Source organism: Astatotilapia calliptera, chromosome 20 (genome assembly GCF_900246225.1).
Source record: "Astatotilapia calliptera chromosome 20, fAstCal1.2, whole genome shotgun sequence".
Taxonomy (NCBI): Eukaryota; Metazoa; Chordata; class Actinopteri; order Cichliformes; family Cichlidae; genus Astatotilapia; species Astatotilapia calliptera.
This window is the reverse complement of record NC_039321.1, coordinates 26,674,279-26,694,643: the sequence shown is the minus strand read 5'-3', so window position 1 is coordinate 26,694,643 and position 20,365 is coordinate 26,674,279. Positions and strand designations below refer to the sequence as shown.

General features: G+C 42.0%; 1 protein-coding gene across 2 annotated transcripts; it reads right to left on the bottom strand.

Annotated features, from left to right (window-relative positions):
* Nucleotides 1-1,371: 1,371 nt before the first annotated feature.
* Nucleotides 1,372-3,370, bottom strand: her9 (hairy-related 9). Of its 2 annotated transcripts, none has more exons than XM_026153951.1 (4): nt 3,005-3,370; nt 2,729-2,824; nt 2,537-2,624; nt 1,372-2,430 (listed from the first exon to the last, which is right to left on the bottom strand). In XM_026153951.1, exons 1-4 carry the CDS (start codon nt 3,110-3,112, stop codon nt 1,847-1,849), a joined length of 876 nt encoding a protein of 291 aa, XP_026009736.1. In that variant the 5' UTR covers nt 3,113-3,370; the 3' UTR covers nt 1,372-1,846. The 2 variants fall into 2 exon arrangements, with proteins under 2 accessions (XP_026009736.1, XP_026009737.1); XM_026153952.1 differs by having other exon boundaries at nt 1,372-2,427.
* Nucleotides 3,371-20,365: the final 16,995 nt, after the last annotated feature.

Here is a 20,365-nt window from a genome sequence, read left to right as displayed (position 1 = left end):
CGAATCGACAAAGCAGTCCAACTGTAAAGGGGAGATTAAAACCAGGAGTTGTGACTACAAGGTATCACAGAAAAACACCCGTTAGAGGTCACGTAGGCAGTGCCACGGAACTGTGAAGAGATTCTATAAACAACATCACTTTATTTCGATTTCTTCACATGTTTTTAGTCTCGGAGCCTAAAACAGCTGCTTTTGGTTGGAAGGTATGAGCCCTAAAAGTTTAAATAACCCATTACGCGTAAAACTTTACGAACATAGATATTTTTCTATATTTGCGCACGCGTCTTAAATGAATGAAGCACTACAAATGTTTATTTTGCATGTGTTGGCGGCCAGGGCAGATAAAACACTTTAAACCCGTCTTACTTTTGCCCTGTGCCAGTCATGCACAGCTAAGGCGCGCCGGTGGAGTATTAAATGTTGAGGGGTTTTGACCGGGCTGTAACCTAATCCCAAGTACAGGGGCCCGCTGACTGCAAGTGGCTGACACACGGCTTGCACCATGCCGGTCGACACAGAAACACTGCCCTCAGTTCCGGACCCCACTAACTGGAGGAAGATATGTTTTCACCCAGGAGTAAACAGAAAGTGGGAAAAGGAAAGGGAGACCACTGTTACGCAGAATCTTCGCAGGGCGCTGTGCGGAAAAGTCACCTAAGCAGATGTAGGCCGCAGACTGGAAATAAAAAAAACAAGGCAGTTTAAATGATTGTGTGTCAGCGCGTGGGATGGGGGATCGTAATCAGGTTACAATATTCCACAACCTGCAGTTTTATTTGTCTTCCAGTTCCACGACTTCCGCCAAGGTCCCCTGCCCTGAAAGCGAAGTCTAACCAAGTTCCCTCCATTCCGCTTGGAGTGGAATCGAACAATTGATCCACAAAAGAAAGCGAGGATCCTTCCATATTCTCCTTTCACTGAAGCAATCTGTTAGTGACATTAACCCCTGAGCGCATTTCCCAGGCTCTTGAATAGGGTTTGAGACTTTTTAAAGCTCCCGCTGCATACAGGATGAGACCCTTTTCAAACTTTTAATTACCTTTGTAGCAGCAGAAAAATACACCCTTATTGTCCCCGGGACCATTCTTTAGTGGGCCAGATGTAAGGAGCTCCCGCCAAACTGGTGACAAGGTGGCCACTTTCAACCTGTGGTAGCTTAACTGATGCAGGGGTTTACACTGTGAACATGAATATTAAAATATATTGTTTACCCCCTGATTTATCCTTAACTCTAACCACAGTTTGATCCTCGATATGACTTTTACGCGTTAAATAGAAGTTTTACGCATGGCGTGTGACATAATAGAGGCGCATACGGATACTTCATAAAATTAATTAATGACGTGATAGAAGCAGGCTGAAGACGAGACATAATTTCTGAAACCTCATTTATTAAAACAGTGGGTGAACACCCAACTTCTTCTCAAACACAAAACAACAAAGAATATAAAACACAGCTTTGGTATAACAATCAATGACACCTCTATACAAAACTAAACCTTTTCATAAAAAGTACTTCATCATAACAAAAAAAAAAACAAAGAAAGAAAGAAAATCCTATAAATCTTCCATCTGCATGTTTACCACGGACATCCAAATGTTGGAATCAACAATAAATTATATATATAGATATACTTATAAAAACATGCGCCATTAGAGGCAGCACCTGTTCCATAAAACGAAACAACATGAACTAGTGGGAGGGGGTATTAAGTGGTTAGAGTTACCATCCCATAGCGGAAAAGTCACAGGTTCAACCCCCGTAACGTTGTGTGCAGTCACTTAAAAGTCTAAATTGAAAAAGTAATGCGAACTGGATTGAAGTGCAGTCTCTGGTCCCTTTAAGCTACCACGGCCGCCACACAGGCTCGCTGCTCTCGGAGCCGGTGCTGACCCCCACTGGGCTGACCGCCTGGGACCCTCCGGAGAAGGACGTCATGCCATGAACAGGAGATGCTGCAGTGGGTGCTGAGCTGCCGTGCACCGGGCTGGCGTTAACCGCAACAGGCACTCCTGCGTTTGCGTAAAGGGGGATGACAGGGGCCGTGGTGGAGGTAAAGGCCGGGTTGGGGATCAAAAAAGCAAACTGTCCATCTGTTGCGGGCACCAGCTGGAACCCACCAAAGACCTTGGGGGACACGGCCTCAGCGGGACTGAGCTTGGGGCCCATTGCGGCCCCGCTGATGGGCAGAGTGGATGGAAGCTGCACATGCAGGGGCTGGGCCAGGTGTGCCTGCTGAGACGGGGACTGCTGCTGGTAGTTCATAGACATCATCTGGCTCAAGCAGTTGGATAGATGGTTGAGGAGCCTCGACCTCACCTCAGAATTCACCCCCTCTGAGGTGGAGAGAAAGCGGGTGACCTCGTTCATGCATTCGTTGAATCCGGCTCTGTATTTGCTCAGGACCGTGGCGTCAGCTGAGAGCGCTGCTGGTCGGAAGAGGGAGGACGCGATATTAGTAACTTATAAGCAGCTTTGAGACTCTTTCCAAAAGTCGTGACTTTACGACCCACTTTTGTTATTATATCAACTTACCGCTCATCTGTACGCGCTGCAGGTTCCTCAAGTGCTTCACTGTCATCTCCAGGATGTCTGCTTTTTCCAGCTTGGAGTGTCTGGAGCTCTGTGGAAAGGAATAGGAATATTTAAAACCAACTCATTATCTACGAATAAGAATAATACAAATATTTCATTACAAAAAAGTTTCTAGGATAATTTTGAACTTACATCTTTTTTAAGCGCGTCCAGGATGAGCGTCTTGAGCTGACCCAGGCTTTCGTTAATTCTGGCTCTCCTGCGTTTTTCCATGATGGGCTTTGAAGACTGCAAATAAAAAAAGAAATTCTTAAGTAAATATTTTATTTACTAATCGCATATACGGATTTGCACGACTGCACGGTGATGTCATATCTCTAACATCTCGTAACTAAAGGACAAACTTGTACAAATATTCCTCACTTGAGGAGAATCCCCTCCGTTCTTTTAAAACATTAAATTACTTACTTTTCTGTGCTCGCTGGCGTTTTTTGGCTTGTCCGGTGTGTGCGATCCGTTTGCAGGTGCGCCGGCAATAGGGGATGCCGTCTGCTTTTCCATAGTGTCAGCTGGCATTGTTGATTAAACCAGGTAAAACAAAAAGGCGTGAAAAAGTAAATCCTTACTGCGAGCTCACGTATAAAAGGAGAGAGAAAAAATCACTCGGGGCCACTGCAGAATATAAAATAAGATATATGCCTGACAACCGAGTCCCACGGACGAGTCTGCCTTGTGCCGCTTGTTATCACTGAACTGTCTTGTGAGTACGGTGCGTGCGGTGCGCCGCTCAAAGCCACTTTCCACTTCTGTCGCTGACACACGCCGCAGCGCTACTTATACCCGGCTCGCGTGCTCCCAGTTCGTGTGAAACCCTCTCTGCATTCTTTCCCACACTCGCTTTCAGCCAATAGCAGAGAGGACTCACCCATTGGGCGCGGGGCAGACCGCTGATTGGACAACACCCCCGCGGGCCGTCAGTCACGCGCTGCTCAATCAGCCCTGCAGAGACAAACAACAAAGCGGGGCGAGCGGCAGCGGCCCGGCCGGCCTGTGAAGTGATAAGGGAGGCAGGGAGGGAGGAGGTGGGGGTATTTGCTTCCAACTTTACTCCGTCAAAAAATGTTGTAGTGCTTGTGTGTAGCTAAGTGTGTGCTTATGTGTGTTTGTGTGAGCGATATGAATGGAGAGTCTATACACAAAACTTTACTGGGCAGACCTTCCTTTGACGTGTTTTCCCCCGGCAGCGATAACAATCAGTACGGGTTATTAAAATATTTGACGCTACATTGTTTTGATGCCGTGAATTAATTCATGCCTGTTTTAGAGGAATATAGTCTGCTTGGTGGTGACTGTATCCCCAGTAAATGCAGAGCAGAATACTTTTTTCTACCCCCGACACACACATTTTAAACTTCAGAACAAATTTACACTCTTATTTTAAAACTCCTCTCTGCCTCCGAGGAGGAGAAGACGTCTGTAACGACACGCGAAGCGGTTTGCAGCAGCACGCACCAAGCCAATGGCGTGCGGTCACTTTATGCAAATAACGCGGAGGGCTCTCTGATTGGCTGTCTGAACAGCTTCACGTCAATCATGCCGGCGCGGGAGCCAGCTCAAGGAGGTGGCGGTGGTGGAGGAAGAGAAGGAGGGGGGTGGCACATCTGTCCGCGTGCCATCCGCGCACGGTGTCTTCCCGTCTTCACGGAGCACGCGCCAGAACTCGCAGATTAGAGCTTGCAGACCAAGAAGGGATTGGCAATATGAAAACGTTATATTTAACACGAATAGAACAAAATAGAATAGAGTAATTTCGGAAGATATTTAAACTGCAATAATAAATACTCGTGCTTGCAGCTCTGATCTTTCGGTGGAGCCTCTAATAATTGCACCAATAATCATATATTCAGTTTAAAGTACATACGTACTTGTAGTGGACAAATCACAGATAGTCACAATTTCTTTTAAAATAAAATAAAGTCGCTCCAGCCAGACGTTTATGTCGACACAGAATAAGAAAACCTGGGAATCTGTGCGGATCTATTCAGTTTGTGAGGCCATTAAAACACACGAACACCTTTCGTGTACATTTGTGTATGGACAAGGACGTCCTTTCGCTTAAAGCTGCTTGGACTGTGTGCAGGAGAAGGGCGCCATCTAGCGATTGATTTGTAAAAGTTAAAAGTTAATTTACTTCGAAAAATAAAATAAAGTAGACCAAAGTTTAGGCTTTGTAAAGAATCGAGACATAAAGGCTTAACTATATTTACAGTGTAGTGTAAGCATCGGTTTTTACATGATTGTAGTTCTAGTGCGTCCCTTACATGAGATGCACCCACTGTAGTTTCCACGTGGCCGTGCTCTGCAGTGACGTCCTTTTTTAATTGGATTTCCTTTTCCTAAGAGTCCTCAGAAAAAAGAGTTTCTGATATGTGTGTGTTTTTAAATGTAAACTGTATGAGAACAAGTTTATGCAGTAAGGCAAGGATCACAGTCTTGAGATGACCACAAGGTGGCACAGCTCTGTTTAAACTTGCACCAAATATAAGGCTATTAGTCACTTAATTTATTTTAAATAAATAAAGAGAGTAATAGATTAAAGGAAACATATTACTTATGCCTAGAAAATATATTTATAGTATTAATATAAGATATACACACATTCCTATTGAGACATCTAAAATATTTACATTTAATTCATGTTCAAGTTTGTTTCTCTACTTGTTCTTGTTGCCAGTAATAGAGGAGAATAGGGTGTTACACAGTAAAGGAGAAATAAAACAACTTTAGTTGGAGTGTTTCTCTCATTGCAAACATTATTTATTTGAAATGGACTAAGCAGACATCCACATAGTGTAAAACAAAGGTTTTTACAGCCTTGGACCTTCATATGATTAAAAAAACATATAAGTAAGATAAGTGTTTAAATCTCAGGAAATAAAATCAACATAAGTTATCAGTAAATATTTGAGACTTACACAGAGCATGTGCAAGTCATCCTTCGATAAATGAATATGTTAACTTTATATATGCTAAAAGCATTTAATTTTTTTCTTTTTACATAATAACAAGTAAGATTTGAAACTGATCAAATCCAAACCCCACACAGACAAAGCAACAGTTTTTGGTTACCCCACATGGATCTGCAGCCGGGACACAAATTAAAACTCAAACCACCAGATTTCCATGTTAAGCCAGTGGGCGCACTGCAACAAAAGGAGCATTACCAGCTCTAAGGAGGCGAAGATGTCATAGTAATCTTAAAACTGACGACAAAGTCTGGGGTCCTCTTTTGGCCGGCATCGTATTGAAACAGGCCAAATGTAATAAAACTTTGCTAAGCCGCGCATCAGTTCAGTGTATCAGCCATTGTTCAGGGTTTCATGGCCCCCTCACCCATGGGTGAGCTGTGCTGAGGCATGCTGGACATTTGTTTGCCCAGGATACTGAGTCTCAAGGGCCAGCTGTGTGTGCTTGGGTTCACGTTGGCTTTATTTGCTTTCGGATCGGCCCAAATGAAGCAGATCTAATTCTGCTCAGCTCCACAGGGATTACTTTGACTACTCCCTGCAGCAGAGGAGTTAATGGGATTTTGCTGTAATAATTCTGTACAGGTGAAATAGCACCTGTTGAACCTGATCTGGAGTCAGAAAAGGCCTCATAATTTTGATCCATCAATAATTCTCTCTCTTCATTCCTGCATTTCAAAGATCTGGACCCAGACAACAAAGAGAACAAAAATTCCCCTTCAACTCAAAGAAACTTTTCGAGTGACTTCATCACAAGAGCATCGTTAAAAGCTCATGCCGACATCGCCGGCCTGAGGAATGCAGAGAAGAGAAACGGCAGCCTTTAGTAAATGATCAACATTCGCCAGACGAGAGAGTACTTGCTTTTTGACTTAGCTTTATGAGGCGGCGGTCTGCAAGAGGAGATGTCGGGGGAGATGAAAGGGCCCAGAAGGAGGGAGAAGCTGTGTTTGCAGATTTAGCAGAGTTCAGTAGTCTGTTGTCCAGTCTTGCTGAATGCTCAGCAGCTCCTTTTGACCACTGCCTGCTTAATTTGTTGTTGTACAATAGGTCTGTGCACTTCTCCAAATCCATGTGCAGAATGCAGAAGGAGAGTCAATTATATCTGTATTAGCTGCTGTCGGCCTGGCAATCCCTTTATACACACTTCCCAATCAAGTGCTGGTAGATGTGTTTACCGCAGTGACTCCCCAACACTGAGCAGCTACAATGGCTTTTTGGGTGGCTGTGTTTTGTTTCAGATGCAGTGACCGATTTGGAGCAGAAAAGCAACAACTAAACATGTGGAATCATTACTTTGGTTTATGACCAATGTTCCCTCTAATTTTTCACGTGTCTGAGCGAACACACAAACTCCCTGAGCGGTCCCTTGGGCCACTGTGAGCAACAGCAGACATGTGCACTGTGGTCACGCCAGCATTGAATCCATCCAAGTTACATGGTTTATTAAAATAATCAAATTACAGCAATTACATTTATGTTAGACTACTTTTAATTAACTGCTTTAGCCCACCTACAATGAAAATTTAAAAAAAAATCTTGTTCATGACCTGTGTAGTATGTTAACACTATTGGAAGTAAAAAATAACTTGAACTCCAATATTGAAAACAAAACTTTCTTTCTTTTCTTCTCTCTCTCTCTCTTTTTTTTTATAAAGCTCTGACTTGTATTATGAGTCTGTGGTCTGGGAGAGAGTCCTGTAACTCTCTGTCTGCAAAATACAGTAAATAATGACCAATGTTGGGCAATTAATTATATAGTTACTTCTTCAAAAAAGTAACTGAGTTATGCAAACAACAAAGTTTTTTGCAGCTGTTTACCTAAAAATGCAGCCAAGCCGTTTTTATTAAATAAACATTTCAAACTATTTACAGAACAATCAGCTGTTCTGCATCAAATTTGATGCCACACAAATTATTTGTGCCACTCCAAAAATAATTTCTGTCCACTATGAGATAAAGGAGAACAACAGCCTGATACCTGCAGGCCTGACAACAGGAGATGTATCACTGCTGTAACACCTGTAACATTCAGCAGTCACCTCATTGTTCTGACACACACAACAAAACTTTTGACTACACTACACACTAACTACACAAGATTTGCGCTAAACGTCGACAATCTCTCACATCTCAAAACACCGCCGTCAAACTTCCCCCTTCCTAAACAACTAAATGCCATGTTGCAATATCATTTTTTGATTGGTCGACATGGTACATTTTTCCACCAATAGGAAAGGGTAGGGGGAGGGGTTTGGTTTTGTTTTTGCTCACAGGCAGAGAGCGCTTTCAAGGTTTTCCTTATAAAAAGCCGTTTTTACCGTTTCTTCCCGCAGTAAATATAAACAACGATAGTATTCAGGAAGGAAACCAAACATTGCAGATATTTTTTTTATCATAACTCCAGTTTTACGTGGCCTATCAACACAATTTAAAAATTGGTATAAAGTCCACAGTTTCCCGTCAATTGTTCCGTCTGTCCTGCTCACATCTCCAATGGTTGTATGCGTTGTCATTAACGTGGCTTCACTCCACATCAGGCTTTGCTAGCTAAAACACCGGTGTCACAAGGACGCTGTCATAGCCTGTCAACGACGTGGATTAGCTTCATATATACGAATGTGAATCGCGTTATTGGCTGGACTATGGGATAAGGCGGCATCGTTCTAATCCCATACAGCCAGTCACTCACTGACTAACACTGCAAAACAGAATTGTTAAAGTTTTAATTTTAATTTCAATTCAGGTTAGATTTTTTTTTTGTGACCAACGCAGATTTTCTGTGCGCAGAGACCGTGCCAGCAGTGCGCAATTGCGCACGCGCGCAGTTTAGAGGGAACATTGACTATATCACAGAAATCATGGCAGTCATCATAGATGGTTAGAAATCTTTGCCATTTGAGTTTGTCCACAAGAGCACATTTGAGGGACTTTATAGATCTCTAAAGCTAAGAGGGAAGTATACTTTCTGCTGTAGTCTTCTTTAATGTAGCTAACTGTTAAAGATTAAGAGTATAAATATTCTAATTAGTATATTCACAAATTGTGAACAGAAAGTAATGAGCAAAATGTTCAAGCCACCCTCCATTTCTTTATATTTTGTGTAATTTTTAAAGTGGTCTTGAGCAACAGTTCTCCAGGCTTTTTGAAGGTCCTCTAAAGTTTCTTTGGATGCTGGCTGCTTTTTCCACTCATTTTCTGTCGAGTCTTTGCACCTGACCATTTTCCGAGGAATCTTCTTTGTTTGTTAAGCCTCTTAACACTGACCTATGAATTATTCAAGCATTAAAAGTCACCTAACTCAAGAGATGAAACAGTATTGTGTCTGCACATTACAGATAACTTAGCAAAGAGCAAACTTTGAATTCTATCTTTAGGTATCTATGTAAAAATGCTAAAGATAAAACAGTTTGACAGGCATAAAATAATATTTTTTGCACCAAGAAGGTGATTACCAAAGCGCTTTGAGCCAAAGACCTTCATGTGCAGCATGTTCTTAAAAGACATTAAGGAGATAACAAGTGGAGGGTTAAAAGAAGAAGTGGCAGACATGAAAACCTGTCTGCAGCAGATTAACAGTAACAATAAAACTCATGTCCTGAGAAAGAGGGTGCAAGTCCAGCAAAGACCTGAAACTGTGGCTGTCAAGAAGACGTTCTTAAGGAAGAAAAAAAGCACAGGTATACCCAATTAAATAATGTCTCATTGCCTTCAGTTCATGATAACAGTTTAATACTCATATGGGTCATTCAGCATGATAACACTTAGTCTTTCACTTCAGTCATAAAGCAGAACTAAAACTCAAAATGCAGCATTTTATTTATTTAGTGCGATATTAACCTGAATACTTCTTCCAGCACTGATTGATAAAAGTGAGGACAAACTCATCTGAAGGTTTCCAAATCTGAAATGACAGCAGGACTTCAGCGGTGCTAGTTAGTGGTGTGAGGTTTCTGAAACAAGTGAAGCCAGAATCCCGACCAAAGCAGATCTAAGCTTGCAACTGAAAGGACACCTGCAGCTGCTGCATTCACCTCTCGCTTCGGGGAGGCGGATTTACAGAGTACTGAAAACACTGGGTGGATAGTTTATTATGGAATGTGATTAAAGCAAATATTAAAGAAGGAAGGTGTGCAAAAATATGGACCTGTGTCCTCTCAGATACTGCCAAGCAATGTTTAGGGATTTGCCAAGTTGAGATATTTCATGCGTATTGTTGCTGGGGATTTGTCCAGTCTGGGAGCGGCCAGATGTTTTTCTTTAACACCAACTAATTGTGCTGGTATTAAATCAGCTATTTCCCTCTTCAGCTATTCTGTGTTTGATGTATAACCACGACCGCAGGGTGCCTTATAAGAAGTCAGTATTTGAATAAATTAATATGAATCTGGAAATATTTCTCATGGCATTTCAGGCATGGGTGCATTTAGTCAAAGGCTTCAAGGCTGCATGTTTGCACCACAAATGTGAGGGAAAAGTGGTATTTTCATTTTATTCTTCCTTAATCTCATTACTCCCTTAGCTGTTTTCATACCTGCAGAAAGGAGAAAAAAAGCCCCGAGATCAATTATATTTGCCTCACTTTTCAAGCGGCTTGTTGTCATTTTGCCATCTGCAGACCAGCATGTCCAGTACAATGTGGTGTATTCACTGAGCCTCTGTGGCTTTCTGAACAGAGAGAGAGAGACCCTTTTCTCTTGCCTCTCGCCCCAATTCAAGGCTTTCTTCTCCCTTTTAAGTGGGCTGTTGATGAGGTTAGTCTAATCAGATTAAGTCAACTCACATTGGTCTCCGCAGTTTGTTTTCCTTCCAAAGGCGTCCTGACATCTCCTATACTTTTTCTTTATCCTCCTCTTTGCACTTTTCATCCAGGCTTCCACCCCAAAAAAAAACCTTTCAGCGGAGGGCCCAATGGACTCTTTTATAAACAGCAGTTCCCCAATGATATAGGTTATTTAGAATGGGTCACTAGGCTGGAATACATGGGAAAGGCCTTTAAAGTTGTGCAGTGACGCATTTGGACATTTCCACCGGTGTCTGTGTGAATGCCAGAGATTAGGTAAACACAAAGCGCCAAATCAAATTTTGGAAATCGCTGGAACCTTTAATTTGATTCCCGAATAAATGTTCGAGGGATGTTTTGTAAACTACAAAGCTAATGCAATCTCCACTTTTATCCTGACGCTCGTACTTGAGCAGCAGTTTCACAGCTAACTTGTTAAATGGTTTTTAAGTGATATAAATACGATCTGATTGTTTACATAGCTCCAGACGTGACAGTTGTACTCAGTGGATTTTAGCAAGAGATTAAATTACGATGCCCGGTTCACTGTTTCTACGGAAGAAAACATAGCCAACCTTTGTGCTTTGTAAGAAAAGTGTTTGTTTTGTTCAGGATCATTTAGATTATAAAATAATGCACTAATAATACTGATGTGAATTCACAGTCATGTGCTGATTATTGTTAAAGTCCCTAAATAATTCATTAAGAATCGGAAGAGATCACTAAACTAAAAGTTATTGCTTCACATCTACGAGGGCAAGGTATCATTTTTTGAGCGTGTAAAATCTCTGAAGTTGTTGTCAGCAGAGGGCCGTAACTTGATTCCCCTCACTAATAACAGGCTTACAAAGACAATGAGCACAATGAGGACAGAGGAGGTCTTTTCAGATGACTTCAGAAGCCCCCCTGCTAACACCCCACCCCTTAGAAAAGACGTGGTTGCCCACTGACTGAATGAGGAGGGGGCGTGGGGCTGTAGCACCATTTCAAGCTAATGGATCTGAGAGACTGTCCACATAATTACATTACAGCATTTCAGCAGGCCTTTGAGCTCTCCACACTTGCAGCTCCGGCACACCACGGCACTCCACTCACGGTCCCACAGTGGAATGCGCCATGACAGATATGGTCGTCCTGGGCGCTCTGGAACAAGGCTGCGCTCCATGGGACGGGCAACCCCACCCCCCCTCCTCATCCCTCTGTATACAAGTTGTTGGATTTGAAACAGGGGGTGGCTAGTGGAAGACAAAGGATCAAATGTGGGGGGCAAAGAAAATGTAAAAAGTTGACTTGGTGTCTGTTTGAGAGCTACAGTTAGCACATTTTCCTGTTAACTTTTATTATTCTTACTTCATGTCTTTGCACACGACTAAAAAGAGAGAGTTTCTGATAAATACTGCAATACATGACTTTTTCACTGTTTTACGTTGGTTTTAGTTCACACTTTACCATCGCGTTTGTCTTTTATGGTTTGCTCTTGATTCAGTTGGATTCCTTTCATACTTTTTTGCAATTTTACTTCATGCAGTTATTAAAACTCCAGGTAAAAATGAAGTTTTATGCACTTTATTAAAAATTAATTTTAAAAAAATGCTAGTTTTATCACAAACAACCAACACAAACACAGATGAATCAGGCATAAAATTAGTCTTTTTCACTCTTTAGGCTTAAATTGAGCTTGTGTCCAATCCATTCCAGCCAAACCAAACACAGCTACAAGGAGAACAGGATTTTTTTCACAGGCCACGGTGAATGCCGCTGAATGAGTCGAACACACACAAACACAATGTGGAAAAGAGAACATTTGTTTGCTGCATTAACATACTGACTCTTCAGTCAGTTTTTGATTTATAAAGAACCTTTTTTTAACCTTCCCAGGCCAAATTATTTAAATTTAGACTGATGTTTTCTTAATTTGTGACCGAGAGCGTAATTTCCACACAAAAGTCAATGTCTATCTGTGACTGCAGACCAAGTGGAAAATCCCCCAAACTAATAAAACACAAAAGCACCAATTTTGAGATTTCTCTTCCCATATTAGAAAGTGCTATTGATCTTTTTGTTTGGCTTTGTTGGATAAGGAAAATGCTTTGCTTTCTGGTTCGTCTTGGAAAAAAAAAATTACTCCTTTTATGGTGGATCAAAATCAATGCAAATTAATCCTTTATTCATTTCCCTGTGAATAATTCGAGTCTTTGCACTTTTGTTTGGGGCCCGTGAGCTAAACAAAATCATAAGAAAGGTGCAGAATGCGAACGTTTATTGGGCAGTGGGAAAGAGAGATGACCCTGCTCATGGGTGACAAAGAATCCTTTATGGCGTTGGTGTGAACCCATGAAACAGGGGTATTCCACTCTGACTGACCAGCACCGCAGGAGTTCCAACATGTGCTGAAACGGTGCCCCCGTAAAACCAACTCTTTTTACGCACGCATAAAGGAGGAGACGCCTCAAAAAAAGCAATAATCTTTGCCCATTCTTGAGTGCACGCTCTGAGGGACAGGGGCTGTGTGGCAGCTTGACACTGACATATTCATTACGAATTACTTTAGGACTTTTTTTTTAAATGGAGAATTTTAGACATGCTTTATATATCCTCTTGGATTACTGAAATCCACTAACAACTTACCTTAAAGAGTGTCTGCAAAAATTCAAAGGTTTATTAAAAAATCTGGAGATGCAAAGCTTGAAGGAATTATGAAGCATAAGGCCTGATTTTCTGTGGGGAATCTTTTTTAGAGCCTGTGACGTAACCTACATAAGTGGCTGATGTCACTGCCGACATTCGTATCCAGGTCCAGGTGTTTTATATGGAGTGTCTCCCTTGACAGACTGCCCTCAAGTTTTTCCACTTAGATGTCATGGTTTACCTCATCTCATATGCCTCATATGGACACATATGCTTAAGTTGCAGTGTCAAAAAGGGGAGATGGTATATTTAACCTCCTAGGACCAGGCGTCCACATATTTATTATGTGGATGGGTTATTTAGACCAAAATACTCAATTTTGCTCTACAAGGGCCTGATATCCACTTACGAGGACATTATACTGCTACTGTTCTATTTAAATTTTTAAACGACTATCGTCATATGTGACTCTCATTTTTCTTAGAAATAAAAATTAGGTAAAAAAAACAAACAAACTGGTAATTGTTTGTTTTTCATTCATCAGGTCCCAGTCAGCCCAAATATCAAAGAGAAATTAAAAATGCATGCCATGAAAGAGTTCGGGTCTTAGGAGGTTAAAGCCAACAGGTTGCTAGTGACCAAGTAAAGTATGAAGTACATGCAGACTCCTTAAATCTGGGACTCTCCACCATTTGACCCGAGAACTGAAGAAGCTTCTCGGATGAGAGGTGAAACATCTTCAAGTAACTTAAAGAAGTCCAGACGCTTTTCTTTCCAAGCTCCTTTGACTACGATGACCTGGATGACTGAGAACCTTCACACACATCCAGACTCCTTCTGTGCCAAGAACGATTAAGCTAGGTGGCTGATATGTATTTACACGTAAATGTGTTAGTAACATCTCCTTGGATGTTTTCCCATTACTGTTTTCATGTCGGTTTAAAATAAAATATACCCTTAGCAGGCATTGCAGCTTACTGCAAGTTACATTTCTGGGGAGGTGCACATTGTGCACAAGTTACGCTGTAGGGTTTCAAAGAGGTTTGCGGTCATGACGAAAACACAAATCGCCTCCTGGGTCTCTAACCAAACTGTCACTAGCTAAGCCACACTGTGAGTAATGGATGCAGATACAGGTTTCGCCAAGAAAGCAAAAAAAATGCCTCCGTTATAAAAGATGATATCTGAGCTTCTGCTGAGTTGGTTTTCATTCTCTTCGTTTTAAAACTGTATGTAATGCTACAAAGTGAAATCTACAACTCAGGCGCCAGACCACCGACCATAAGCACCAAAAGTTTTCCCCTTACATCAGTCTTGGTGTCTTTGTTGTTTGAACAAAACACGAGATGGTGACAAACTACACTTTCGCTCTCTTTCCAGCAGTTTGAGAGCAGAAGATGCTGAATTTACACTGCTGGTTGATTTTGACGACAGATTTTATGTTGAGGCTATAAGCTCAGCACATTCCTGCACAAGGCCAGAGTTTAAACACAGAACGCACACCATTAAGGACAATCTGACGAGATATTATTCTTCCAGACTGAAATGGCACAGGGAGCTATTGTGTGGGCTGTTCATTGTTGAAGTCATCTGAATGCACCGCTGACTAGCATTCACAATGGCTGAAGCGGGGGCAGAGGGATTATCGCATCTCCATGTTTGTGGTCACCTCAAACATCATCCCATCATCAAAGTCCCCTTTACACCCCAAACATCGCCGCCCTTCTTTTTTCCCTGTGATGTGGAGACACCAACAGCACGTACCCTCCCTTTAAGCTTTATTTTGGGCCAAACACTGCAGAGGAGATGATTTGTGTCTTTGAAAGCACACGTTTCAATCACATCAAAAGCCCGGGAAACAAAAGTGGAGGCTGGCAGCATCAGACAAACACTCTCATTAGTCACTGCTTTCTCTTGTATCTCGTCGAGGATGAAGGAGGGGTTGTTTACTCTGGAATATCTCATACTGTAAAGCAAAGGGAACCTACCGCCTGGCCCATTCAGCCGGCGTGCAAACAAGTGGAACAGTGTGTGGTCAGTCACAATAAACACAGATCAAAGAGCACAAAATGCACTTCTGTTTCATAATGCACCCTGTGGCACAACCTTTTTCCTTGCATGGCCCTCACACTCGATCTTCCCACACTCATGTACAAACTCACCATTAATAAGGGCTGAAAAGTGTGATTTTCAGCTCTCACTCTGGTGTTCCTCATCCTTGTCCCATCCTCAGCCCCCTGCCTGGTGCTGACCCTGCCAGCAGACTCTTTCTGCCCCCCTCCCCTCCACAGCCCCCTCCAACCCTGGGAAGAAGAGGCCCACACCAGTGCTAGAGCTGGGGCTCATTAGCAGCGCCCACCTGGAGGCTGGCTGGGGGCTGACAGAGAAGCGAGGCCTTGATCTGCTGGCTGTGAGCAGTGCTGTGGCACTCAGTAAGGACAGGACCACGTGCAGCGTGGTATACAAGCACAGGGAGCCATCAAATATATCCAGCGCTTCAACAGTCCTGAGCTGATCACATTTAATCTGTTTAATTGTTCAAGCAGACAAAAAGGCACAGCGCTCTCTGTCAGCCCAGGAGGAGCACCGTTTCATAAGTTCTCTCACAGAGACAGACAGAAAACGAAGAACTCCTTGTGTAGATTATGAAACTGTTTGTAAAACAAGTATGGAAGTGGATACCCTTTGTGCATGTGTTCTTTGAACTCTAACCATCTTATCTGCCCTTCCCTCTTCATTCTTATTTACAAATCTGTTTGTTTGGGGAAGTTGTTTGCTATGGATGAGTATTTGTTATGACAGCTGTTGGGGTTAGGGGGAGTGATGCTGAGGTATGCTAGTGTGTAATTAACTGGTGTAAAACGAAGGTATGGAGCCCCTGCGGATCAGCTGTCCCTGCTCTGGGAGGGGGCACACAAAAGGATCCCAGTGAAGGAACAGCAAGCCTCCCAAGTCATGCGGCTCCGGTCACACAAACTGCATCCAGAGATTCATGTCGCTGTCTGACAGCACAGCATCTAAACGACAGCATTTTAAGGGATTGTGGTGGTTAGAAACATGCAGGACTGTGCAAAGTGATGAACCTACTAGCTTTTTTTTCTTTATCTGACCGCTGACTGACTTTCTCATATTGAGATTGGGGCTCTAACTGGGCAATACCAGTTGTTGGGATCCTCATTCTTTGTGCTGCTGAAGATATTTCTTAATGACTCTGGCTGTATATTTATATATGGGGTTATTATCATGCTGAGAAAAATAATTCAACACCAGTTAAATATCTGCATCCACGATATATAAAAAACAAAACATATACACACAGACATGCATGAGTTTAGTTAGTGATGCTTTGTCTTGCTTCACAGTGCTGTGCAAAAGTCTTGAATCCCCACTCGTTCCTTTGTGAGAAGTGGCTCTTATCTCAGAACAAGTGGAGGACAAAAATAAGAGATGTCAGGCCTGAAAAAAAAAAAGTATGACAATGATCCCAAACACACTGCCAATGAAGTAAAAGCATACCTGTTAATAGAAAGAAAAACACAGTGGAACACTGTCAGTCATGGATTGGGCTCCACAGCTCAGATCTCAACATTATTGAAGCAGTGTGTGCTATCATCTTGACAGAGAACAGAACAAAAAGCAGCCAACAGCCAAAAAAGATCTTTGAATGTCCCTCAAGAAATTTGGAGAACTATTCCTGAAGACTTTTTAAATAAATTACAAGAAATCTCCCTAAGAAAGTTTAGGCTGTGTTGAAGAATAAAGACAGTCATACAAAATATTGACTTTTAATCTCCTTAAAATTCTACAAACTCAATTTTTGCATTTTTTACTTTCTATATATCTTTCCACATTTTTCAAAAAATCACTGCACCTATTTTGCATTTTATTAGCAAAATGTTAGAAAAGGACAGGTGACTCAAGACTTTTAGTCACACTACAAATGTTATTTGTTAGAGGACTCTTGTTGTTTGGTGAATGATGCTCTCAAACTGTTTTTTCCATGTTAATATGATTTATATGATCGAACATTTTTGACACATTTGTTATCATCAGCCAACCAAGATTTTTAAGTGTATCTGTAAGTGTTGAGCTGAACTAAACAGTAAAGTGGACATTGTGGTTTTGATTGGCCAGTAAATGGAAGCTGTGGCTCTCAGGCCCCCCCCCCCCCCCAACTCTACTTTATATTGTTTATCCTTGATACACTGTAACTGACTGTCTTTACACTCTTCCCTCTTCCCTCTTTTTTTTGTGATTGTGAAATTTTGGTCTTCAGTTACAGTGACGTTTTGGTTTGTCAGATCAAAGACGAATCTGAGGACTCTGAGTCGCTTCTGATGAACATGAACAATGGGTTGGTCATGATGACTGGTAAATCTCAGTCACGGACCACCACATCAAGGACAATTAGCATTAGCTTGACTCTCCAGGCTCAGCCCTTAAGCAGGATGAAAAAAAGTGACCTGCTGACTGAGCGCATTCCACCTGCAGCCTGCAGTTCAAAGGACTCCCATGATGATCGCCCTCTGCACCTCACTGCTCCACTGCTATCCAGCCACAACTTACCCTGAGGCAAAGCTCACCCTACTCCACACCACGGGTGATCCAATGCTTCGTCAACACCATTACAGCCCATTCATAACACATAGAACTGCTATGACCGCTACCTGCCAGCTCACTGCCTCAGGTGATGTTTGAATAGCTTCACTCCAGAATTAGCCACACCTCTCCCCCCCTCTTGAGAGAAGCAGCATATGGCCAGGGTGGATAAATTCCCCTACTGTTTCAAAAGGCGCTCATAAGCCTTCAGGGTGATCGGGACGTCACGCTCCTCTTTACTAGATTAAGTCTAATAATCTCCCAGTAACGAGACTTAAAATCCAGAGCGGTAAAACACTGGGCCCTGGGGTTCACTAACACACAATGCATGCTGTTTTGCCTTTAACACTTTATTTTATGACTACAAGTAAGAGTATATGTTCCTCATCAACTTTCCCTTTATCCACGAGCAAAGAGGAGGATTTAGTGACAGTTGGCAGAGACTGCACAAATGCAAGTGAGACGGTAACTACAATCTCAGGGGCGTCCTAAAAATGTCTGCAAGGATCTAAACAGTGGTAAGAGGTTAAAAGTCACTGATATATATATATGTGTTACACTGGGGTAAAAATACAGTATGTTGTCATGGAAATAGTATAGCAGAAAAAGACTCAGTAAAGTGGTTTCTATGATCTGGAAAACCAAAGGGTTGCTACAGCAAAGTCTTGAGTACACATGAAAATAGCAAGACTAATTAATATCAAGCTTCTCGTGTTCCTTTTTCCTGATGTTGCTATCACTCAGTATTGCTACAGCTATCACTTAGGCCATCTTCTTTTGCTTGTCCACCACTACTATGTCCTTTGGTTAGCCATCACCAGTTTGTCTCTCTTATCTGGAAATGCAACAGGATCTTTGCGCAGTCATTATCAACAAGGCCATAACTGACACAGATGTTTCTGTATGCTATGTCGGCCACTTGGTTATGGCGTTCCATGTATGCCCTGCCTGCTAGCATCTTGCACCCTGCTGCAATGTGCTGGATTGTCTCAGGGGCATCTTTACTCAGCCAACACCTGGGGTCTTGCCTGGTGTGGTAGATCCCGGCCTCCATGGATCGTGTGCTCAGAGCTTGTTCCTGTGCTGCCATGATCAGTGCCTCTGTGCTGTCTTTCAGTCCAGCTTTGCTCAACCACTGGTTTCTGGATGTCCTCTATCTGCCAGCGGCACATATATTCCCAGGTACTTGTAGCTGTCCCCAATGTCTGCAATGTTGATTTCTGGTAGTACAATCCTCTCTCTCTCTTTGTTACCATTCAACTACACGTCTTCAATCTGAACGACATTCCAATGGCATTGCTGTAGATCCTGACGGTGTAGATCAGTGAATCAATGTCTTGTTCACTTCTGGCATTCAGCTTGATGTCGTCCATGTAGAGTAGGTGGCTTCCATAGTCGGTATTTGTAGCCAGCCTTGTCAGTGATCTCACTGAGGGGATTCAGGCCTATGCAGAGTGTATTACACTGTGTATTATATTTTCTACATGTGTTTTTGTGAGACTTTTTGAGACCTCTACATAATCAGAATGATTAAATAAATAAATTGTATAGTATATTTTTTAAAAAATAGTTCACAAAAAATGTAGCAAATATGGTACAAATTAAAACTGATGTGCAAATTAAATTACGCTTCAATGAACACTCAATTATCAAAAAATACAATTTTCTGCCAATTATTTCATGTGAAGGAATTGCAGTTTTTTTTTGTTTATTTGCTTGTTTGTTTACTTCCACTGTGGCTTCATTTTTCAGGCCTGGAGGTGACTCTTGATTACGTAATACTCATTTTCTTGAGTGATTTTAGTCTTTAGCACAAACTGCATCGATGCCTCTACTGCATCGCAGATTAGCAAAAGCAATGTGAGCTGTAGTTGAGAAAATGTGTGTGCGTGTGTGTGTGTGTGTGTTTGTTTCACATTGTTTCACATTACAAGTTAGAGTTATTGTTCCCCATTTGTGTAGTGCACTGTAAATTGATTCAACCTATAACCTGACAAACTTTTAATACAGTTTTTCAAACCTTTTTTTCTTGTACCAAAGAGTGCTGTGTGGCCTGTTTTTTCTTTTGTGGAAACTTTTAATAAAAGCGTGCGTCAAAAAGGCACCAGTGTAAAAGTTACCAGTTTCCAAAAGGACTCCCACTGGCCCGCTGATTAAGCAGATGCCTTCACTGGGTTACGGGACTGAGCGTCAGTCCCATCTCTTGCCCTCCAGGGAGTTTATTCATTCACTGTAATTCATGCTCAACAAGGACACTGCCCAGGTTGCTGCACCCTCTCTCCCTTGTGCTCATTTAATTTCGTCTGAAGCAGCGTGGAGGCAGGAAGGATCCCCGGAGACGGAAGATATTGGATTGCGAAGGTCGGCCTCAAAAACGAAATCCACCCTGATGACAAACCTCACCTTCTGTGATGTTTAATTGATCGCACATTAGCAGTTCAGACTTAACATGAACGAGTTTCTTCTGAAGATAGACATCAGCTGTTCGTCAAGAGCTTACTTAAGTTTCCAGAGGTGTTACAGTGAGTCTGCTTGTTACAGGTTGAGCATCCTCTGTCTTGAATCGCTTGAACTAAAAGACTAAAGTCAATGTCAATAACTAGAAAACTAATAATATAGTTTACTTACATGATGACTAATCACTAATATGTTCCAATTAATTTGTAAGTAACCCCTGAAATATGTTTTTTTTTAACTTTCATGCATTTATTAAGAAAAGAGCACAACATTTTTAATTATTTATACTAAATAATATCCAATGAAGACTGAGATGGAAAAACTGCCACCTTTCTC

What these genes read in the sequence shown, in the direction of transcription:
- her9 (XM_026153951.1), bottom strand. Translation starts at nt 3,112, where the DNA reads ATGCCAGCTGACACTATGGAAAAGCAGACGGCATCCCCTATTGCCGGC. An exon ending in ACGCCAGCGAGCACAGAAAA is followed by an intron (nt 2,825 to 3,004) that starts GTAAGTAATTTA and finishes TTTTATTTGCAG; the next exon opens with TCTTCAAAGCCCATCATGGA. An exon ending in GCAGCGCGTACAGATGAGCG is followed by an intron (nt 2,431 to 2,536) that starts GTAAGTTGATAT and finishes TCTTCCGACCAG; the next exon opens with CAGCGCTCTCAGCTGACGCC.